This window comes from Protomyctophum parallelum (genome assembly GCF_964188405.1).
Source record: "Protomyctophum parallelum genome assembly, chromosome: 15".
NCBI classification, from domain to species: domain Eukaryota; kingdom Metazoa; phylum Chordata; class Actinopteri; order Myctophiformes; family Myctophidae; genus Protomyctophum; species Protomyctophum parallelum.
This window is the reverse complement of record NC_139710.1, coordinates 10,314,709-10,322,859: the sequence shown is the minus strand read 5'-3', so window position 1 is coordinate 10,322,859 and position 8,151 is coordinate 10,314,709. Positions and strand designations below refer to the sequence as shown.

Here is an 8,151-nt window from a genome sequence, read left to right as displayed (position 1 = left end):
GGCCAATCACCACCGCCCCTGGATTCTGCGCATACCGCCCAAAGGAGGAAAAAAAAGAAAGCACAAATTTACATTCAGCAACATATTTTTATTTACACTATAATACATCATATTAAGTATCCTCTGAAATGAAATTGTCCACAGGGCAATACAACACTCCCTTATCCCTGTCTCCAGTGGTGGAATGTAACTGTAAAGTACATTTACCGGTACTTAAGTACTGTACTTAAAGGACAACTTTAGTTTTTTTCAACCAAGGTTCATGTTTTAGGTTATTAGACAAAGTAAAAGATGAGTGTTATTTTTTTTCCCCATTTGCTGCTTTCTTTCGTTTTAGGGATTTTAGCTGTTTTTGACAGGAGGGCGGGGGCATTCGAGCATGGGACTAAATATGTAAAAAAAAAAAACACCAAATTTTATAGCGATTTCTTTTATTATTATTTACTATATAGTCCTACTAGACCCCAAGAAATTTACATCTGGCCACAAAAGATCACAGGATCTACTGAATGTGTCAACCTGAGATATTGAGCCTATGACAGTGTGGCTCCCCCCAGTAGGCCTCCTTCACATTCAGTAGATCCTGAGGTCTAGTAGGACTATAGTAAATAATAAAAAAATAAATCGCTATAAAATGTTATAATTTTGGTGCAACACCACCATGCAGAACCATTGCGGCTCGAGATGACGTGCCTGGTGCTGTGAGACTGGTGCAAGTTGCAACGCACATGTCCTGGACCTGGTGAGAGCAGGAATGGACCTGGTGAGACGTAGGGGCCCGGACAGGAGTCAACCCACAGAGCCTATAGTCCGTCCACGCAGCAGTTCCTTTCACTCCCAGTTCCGGCAGAGTAGTTCTGGAGCATCGGATTGTGTGGCCCTGTCTTTCCCTAATGGAACTGATCGAGGGTAGCTAATGGGACGTAAGTCGGGACTTGATCACCTGGGTCACCTGAGTGAGGGGTATGATGTTGAGAGACCCGAAACTCAGATGACCTTAGGATAGATCACTGACGATACGTCCCAGGTATCCATGCGATGTATTCTGTTTTTTGTAGATTTGGATTAACATTACAAAACTCCTATATACATTTCTGCCATTTTCAAATGACCGAAATGCAATGCAACACATTGTGAGCTTGTAGATCGGCTATTTTTAAATGTTTTTTTTGCGGCTTTCACCTTTATTTTATATTTTTTATAGAGGGACAAGACAGTAGACTGACAGGAAATGGGAAGAGAGATGGGGGGGTGACATGCAGTAAAGGCAGTCAGGATCGGGAGTCGACCTGCAGAACACTGCCAGACTCAGGCTACCGGCCAAGGTGCCTGGACCGCTGAGCCACGGCCCAGACCTAGATCGGATATTTTCAAAAGATTTGTGTACATTTCAAAACTTGAAATGGACCATTCTGCAAATGAGTACTTTTACTTTCAGTTCATTTTGAATTCTGGACTTTTACTTGCAACAGGGTAATTCTATATTGCACAATGAATACTTTTACTTAAGTAAAAAACATGAATACTTTTTCCACCACTGCCTGTCTCTCATCTTGATCAGGAGGACCTACAGTATGTCAAATAAATAAGCTCTACAGTGGGTCTTTAATTAATTAGAACTTGTATGTTTCAGTGAGAGGAATTGTTCCACGCCTGTCGGATTTGTCTCCATGGATTTCCAAGAAATGAAGCAGCAATGAAGAAGAACACTACGATGAGACCCTTGGCCAGTGACTGGGAATATGGCTCCCCTGAAAGAGGAAAAGAACAGATAAATCAGTAATGCTACTGCCATTATGCTATTTGGAACACCAATTCAACACAGCCTCTGTGGGACATATCAAAGTCTCACCTGTATAATATCTGGTGATGGGGAACGCTAGCTCAGGCCAGCACACATCATTTTGGTCACAATCATACTCAGTGAAGTTGATTTGAAACCTAGGAAAAAAATGAGGTGTCAAAGGGGGCAATACACCATCAGACAGCTCAAGGGGAAATTTACACAATTCAATGTAACTATTATATTAAGCTTTATTGCTAAACTTTGTATCATTTGAGAGGGCACCTTGTTTTCGGTGGTCCAATGTTGATGGGGATGTCAGTGAAGGTGATTGAGGAGGTGACCGGGAATGACTGAGTCTCCATTTGGTTCATGCATGGAGAGGAGTCACCTCCTCCACACTCCATTCTCCAAGTAGACTCACTGTAACTGTAAAAGAGCCACTTATAGAGACATAATCTTTCACCCATCTAATAATCCTTATAGTCTTAACCATTTGTTTGAGGAGAGGGCATATAGATTAATGAGCATTACAGTATACCTGACTTGAAGGCTGTGGATCTCCTTTTGATGAATACCATCTATCACCCCTGTAACAACACTGTTCACATGGATGTGCAAATGTGACGGAATCCCAGAGCATGAACTTGTGGAGTCTTCCGCAGGATTGCTTGAGTTCAGTGTTACAACTAGAATGTGTAGTGAGGTATTCAGAAAGGCATGATTAGATACTGAGACACATTTTACTCTTCTGTCACATCCGGGGGATGGGAAACTCCACCCTGACCCCCAAGTGTGAGATAATAGCCATTTTAAACGTATTTGTTTAGTAATAATGATGTACTTACAGGTAATGTTTTCCCAGTCTGCCAGGCTTAGGGAATCTGGGTCTCCACTCTTTGCCACATGTGTGGCTGTAACCAGAGCGCCCTGGAGAGAGGCAACATTCTCTCTAAAAGAGACAAAAATATGACATTTTACACACAAATAATGATGGCAATCAATCAATCGATCAAACTCAGACTCAGGGACTCACCTCAGAATGTTACATTGAGTCATATTCTGTAGGCTGACCGGTAGCAGACATCCTGCTGTTGAGTTCTCCCCATACAGAACTGGCCTAATCTCAGCAGTGTAACAGAGCCCACCACTTACTGTTGAAAAATGTAATTTACAAGTTTATACATAACACCACAACATATATATTATTTAATGATGTTATTGCTGCAACAATGCCAATATTTTCTTGGATGGAAGAAAAACATATTACCTGGCTTCCAAATATTGATTGATGTTCTCTCTATGAATCCTGTATTGTTCTCTGAAGTGTCCACAAATCCTCCAATAACAGGCCTTTCCACCTGATACCCTGAATATATAGATACATTATATATAAAATATTTGCCAGTAAACCAGTGGAAAACAAATAGATAAGTTAAGATGAACATACCGGTACCCCACCAATGCAAGACACGTTCAGTTTAGTGGTGGGAAATAAACTACTGCCAAACCTGTGTGTGCATAGATGCAGTATGGATTCTTAACTTGCACTAACCTGGGTTCCCTGAATTTTGCTGGCCTGTAAATTCTCCGTTCAGAAACACAGAAGAGTACCGTGTAGTCAAATGCACTGTTGAAAAGACAAGAGTACAACAAATTAGGTCAGTATTCATCAAACATAACACTATAATGTTTTAATGTGTTAATAATAAGTTAATAAGTTGCCAAAACTTAGTTGGAGACCCTTACTACTATCATTGAAGACGAAATTCCCAACAGTGCGTGTTAGCGTGATATTCATAAGGCTGTTTCCGTGCCAGAAGAGTTTGTAATCCAATGCCACGGTCACATTCTCACAAAAGTACATCTCTTCATCAGCAACAAGTTATGTAATGACAGAATGTTTTGGGGAAAATAAAATGAATCAGAAACAATCTCATAACATTAAAGTTATAAGTACTTAAAGTAATAGTAAATGTAGGGAAATATCCATACTTGTGGGAGCAGTAGGGTCTGTGCTCAAGACATAGTGACTAAGGTCACCAGCAACTTCATCCACCATGTCCACTGTAACCACACCTGAAATATATTCCACTAAAATATTAGGGACTTGATTGTAAATAGCAGAATGTGAATGATTGCAAATGGTGCAATCATTGCACATCATAACCGCATGAAACCATGGGTTCCTACTCTGCATTTAATATCCATAATGTTTAATATGTACATGTGACTGTGAATCCAAAGTTTGCCACGAATGAATTGCAGGAATGCATGCTTATCTGAAGACGGCAATACGACTGAATCAAATTACAAAACAATACAAAAACCTCAGAAATTGCACTTCTCCTTACTAGGCCAACAATCGATAATTTTCTTTATTATTCTGTAGATTACTTTTCCATGTTGTGTTTAGATTTTAGATTTGTATTCTATATATATTAACTAATTCCAATAGAGTTTTTTATAATCGATTGGTCTGTTTAACCACTTGAAGCCAGTTGTATACTTTGCTCGTGCAAAAATAGCATAAATCTCCCCTAGCATCTAATCCATTCAAATAGATGGCTGTTGACTAAATAATGCAACTGACCAACTGATCCAAAAGGCTACATAGAACTACAAAAGTACACATAATCATTAACAAAATATACAAAAACACTGTTTTAAATCATGATCACATTGTGTACGTGGCCTTATTTTTAAATTGTCAAAGAAAGAAATATACAATTATTATGATTACCAAATAAAAAACCAAATACTGTACCTCCTTGACCATCCTTCACTTGAACCCTCAAATCAGTTGCCGTAGTCTGTAAAGGAGGTTGATATGGGCAGGAGCGGAGAAGGGTCACACAGCTTTCTTGGAAGTTTTTCAAGAATGCCACAGGAGCATTGTCTGTACACTGACCTAGGAGAGAATGCTGTGGACACACACACACACACACACACACACACACACCTTGTAGGAATGTGGATTTCATACACCATAAAATAAAAATACAATAAAATAAAAACTAACCTGAGGTATAGTGAAGTATTGATCCTTTAAGGTGAAAATAGGACTTCCTTGGCGGTAGTCATCAGTGGAAATTGGTGCTGACAACACAGATGCTTGGAAGGAGGGCCCAGGGTTCGGTGTGCTGAATATATGTACATTTTATAGTTATTAGTAAATCTGGTAAATGGTGCATTTATATAGCGCCATTATCCAAGGCGCTTTACACTGATTGTGCATTACATTCACCCATTCACACACACATTCATACACCGATGGCGGCAGAAACCATGCAAGGCACATCAGGAGCAATTAGAGGTTCAGTGTCTTGTTCAAGAACACCAACGCTGGGGGAGCCCGGGTTCGAACTGGCAGCCTTGCGGTTGCGATCCAGCCACTCTACCCCTGAGCCACCGCTGCCTCTACATTGTAGTATTGAGTATTATGATCTCAGACCCATTTTATTTTTTATTATACAATAATGATGTGAAACCAGCCTGTGACTGTAATTTATTACTATTTACTAAAAGAATACTTTTTAATATCTGTGTATCATGGTTGGCAGACAACAAGCTGTCACTTCTCCAAGGCAAAACAGAGTCCATGCACTTTTGGTCAAATGCCAAGTTAAAACAATAATTTAGGCTGCACACCAAATAATGAGCTATCTGGAGAAATGATGGCACTCACAGTTATCTCCAAGGTAAATCAGGAATGTCACCTCTAGTGATTAATTACTTCTCCAAGGTTTGTGACACAAATAATCTCCTGAGCTTTGTTGTGTTTATCCTTTTGACAATTGTGTACTAATTGTACATGTGATTTGTCATGAAAGAACATGTTATTACATTATTAAATGTATATAATCATACAATGGATTAATATTGTTACATTTGTCTCTTACATAGTTTCGCCCTGATAAAAAAGTCCAAGGTATGGATTGTTTTCAGGTGGGGAGTTAACACATAGAAATGGAAACCAATCAGGGGAGTTTTCAGCTGATTGTGCCGAGCACTGATAGTCTGGAGTAGGAGATATGTCCCCACCAAACGGCCCAGAGAAACAGTGGGATTCAAATAGCTTCAAATCATCAAGGGAGCAGTCCTGTGAAGGCAAATTCAAACATAACATGAACAAATACAATGTAAACGGTCCAAAAATTTTTTTTAGCTATTATTTCAGAATATGTAATTATGTGGAAGTCAAATACCGTGTCACAACAACAGCGTGTATCACATGCTGTGGGAGTAAGGTCACAGGGACAGGAGCCCAGCGGATGGTACACTTGATTGGGTATTACTGTTTTCTTATCTGAAATAAAGAGTGCCATTTTTGGTTTAGCATTGTTAGCTAGACATAACCTTTAGCCACTAAATGATTAAAGTTCAGTGTAAAAGATGTATTGGACTTACCAGACAGAGGGCTAGAGGGAAGCAAAAGGGAATAGATCTTGACCTGGATGAGTAGTAAGGCCTGAGGTGTGCCTCCACGACAGGCAGACAACTGAAGAGTCTCCAAAACACAAAGTGGTTTGGGACAGCAGTCTGAATCAGTCTCATTATCACCACACAAATCCAGACTTCGGTTCAATCTGAGATGGACCCGTGCTATGGTCTGAGGCCCCAAAGAGGAGACAAAGATGGCAGCATTAGGAAACTCACTTCTACTGTCAGTACTGTATATAAAAGTTGACATAACAATAGCAAAAGTGTTTGTTCAATAACAGTCGTCTCCTTGTCTCTCCAGCTCTCTAGTAATGGATACCAATTGTATCCTATCAGGAGAGAGAACTCATACAGGATACAGAATAAAAAAGTGAAATTGCAAGTAATTTAACAAAATAAAATGAGCAGACACATTTTGAAACGGAACATTAAAAATATAAGCTGAAAGACAAACTGCTGCCCCCGTACCACCCATTGCCCCTGTTACTTAAGATGGGTTAAAAGCAGATACCTCATTTCACTGTGAATGCAAAATAAATATACCATATATTAATTATTATTATTATTATATTAAACTGCTACAGAGCGGAGAATTAGGTTATATCTTCCCTTCTTCTCTGGAATCCTGCCTCAACGCAGACCAGAGGTAGAAAACTGTCGTTCCCTGATGTCATCGCTAGGGACACAGGCATCAGTAAGCAGGAACAGGGGGTTGGCAATGAAGGACTGGGAAGTCTGGCGTAATATTGTGAAATCCACTATCTCGACCGTGGTCGAAAAATGATGATAATAATTATATTAAATGGAGGCCCCTTATCCTGAAGAAATACTCTTATACTGTACATCATGTGTGTGTGTGTGGCATTATATACAGTATGCCACATACATAGTACACTTACAGAACTTATAGAAACGTATAGAACATATAGATCTTTAACTTTTAAAACAAAACTTTTTTTTCCTTTTTTTAACCACTTTGATTATACTTTTTAACCACTTTAATTATAATGAATGCTTCTTACCTTTCCCACCTGTTCCATTGTGACATTCCACTGCGTTGTCTCCTCTATACATGATGGTGGTGAAAGGTTTCCTGTAAATTGTAACTAAACTCAGCAAATCAACTGACATCTTGATGTGTGACAACCCTTTTGTATTTTGAATTTCTTCTTTTAGAAAGAAGGGAGAAATAATGCCTGTGTTCTTAACTTCTTACATACATTATGTATTCCCAATTTCCCATGTAAGTAATGTATGTTTTTTTTACATGATATAACATAATATATTATACACCAACACCATCTAGATGAGAGGCACCAATTTCTCTAGACTGGGTGCGTTATCTACCTGTGGTATTGGATGGCGATGTAGTCCTAAGCTTCAGAGATATGTCCTGCGACGCGTTTCCGAGCAAGAATGTTGTGATCGTGGATCCAGTAGCAATTAGATAAGAAGGCTGAAAAACTGTAAAAATGTTTAATAAGTTCACTTTAATTATTGCAATGTTTGTATAGATTTGTATCGATCGAAATGTGTTAAAGACAAGAAGGATTATCACATTCGCAAGCTAACGCGTCGTCTAAGCTTTTTGGCATTCATTTGAAAATTAAGTATAAAATTAGACCTTACCGAGGGTACTTTCCGTATGCGAGAAGAAGAAAAACAACACTAAAACGCACATACAACGAAAATAAGTGTTAGGAGAACAGTATGCTTTAGCCATTTGTTCATTTCAGGGAGCCGCCATAGCCTATTTGTAAACTTGTTTGGGATGTCTTGGCAACGAATCCTGAACCAATCACAATCTAGAGGAATGCTTGTTCTCTTGGACCCATAAGAAACACGCTGACAGTCTAAAGATAAATAGAGACACCAGGTGTCTTGGGGTTGTACTACACATGGTATATATGCCGTAGCCTGCCCTA

The 8,151-nt window shown here is 39.2% G+C and overlaps 1 protein-coding gene across 2 annotated transcripts; it reads right to left on the bottom strand.

The window, feature by feature from the left end:
* Positions 1-621: 621 nt before the first annotated feature.
* Positions 622-7,997, bottom strand: tctn2 (tectonic family member 2). 2 transcript variants are annotated; one of them, XM_083783870.1, is made up of 18 exons: positions 7,856-7,997; positions 7,574-7,690; positions 7,249-7,319; positions 6,194-6,395; positions 5,992-6,092; positions 5,686-5,885; positions 4,806-4,926; positions 4,551-4,707; positions 3,779-3,862; positions 3,533-3,652; positions 3,339-3,413; positions 3,054-3,152; positions 2,820-2,937; positions 2,632-2,735; positions 2,325-2,472; positions 2,069-2,212; positions 1,853-1,941; positions 622-1,751 (listed from the first exon to the last, which is right to left on the bottom strand). In XM_083783870.1, exons 1-18 carry the CDS (start codon positions 7,947-7,949, stop codon positions 1,630-1,632), a joined length of 2,166 nt encoding a protein of 721 aa, XP_083639996.1. In that variant the 5' UTR covers positions 7,950-7,997; the 3' UTR covers positions 622-1,629. The 2 variants fall into 2 exon arrangements, with proteins under 2 accessions (XP_083639996.1, XP_083639997.1); XM_083783871.1 differs by having other exon boundaries at positions 7,258-7,319.
* Between the last annotated feature and the right edge of the window lie 154 nt (positions 7,998-8,151).

Coding starts and splice junctions, on each gene's coding strand:
- tctn2 (XM_083783870.1), bottom strand. CDS start 7,949: ATGGCTAAAGCATACTGTTCTCCTAACACTTATTTTCGTTGTATGTGC. Junction 7,320..7,573: donor ATCGCCATCCAATACCACAG/GTAGATAACGCA, acceptor TACAATTTACAG/GAAACCTTTCACCACCATCA. Junction 3,653..3,778: donor AGACCCTACTGCTCCCACAA/GTATGGATATTT, acceptor TTGCTGATGAAG/AGATGTACTTTTGTGAGAAT.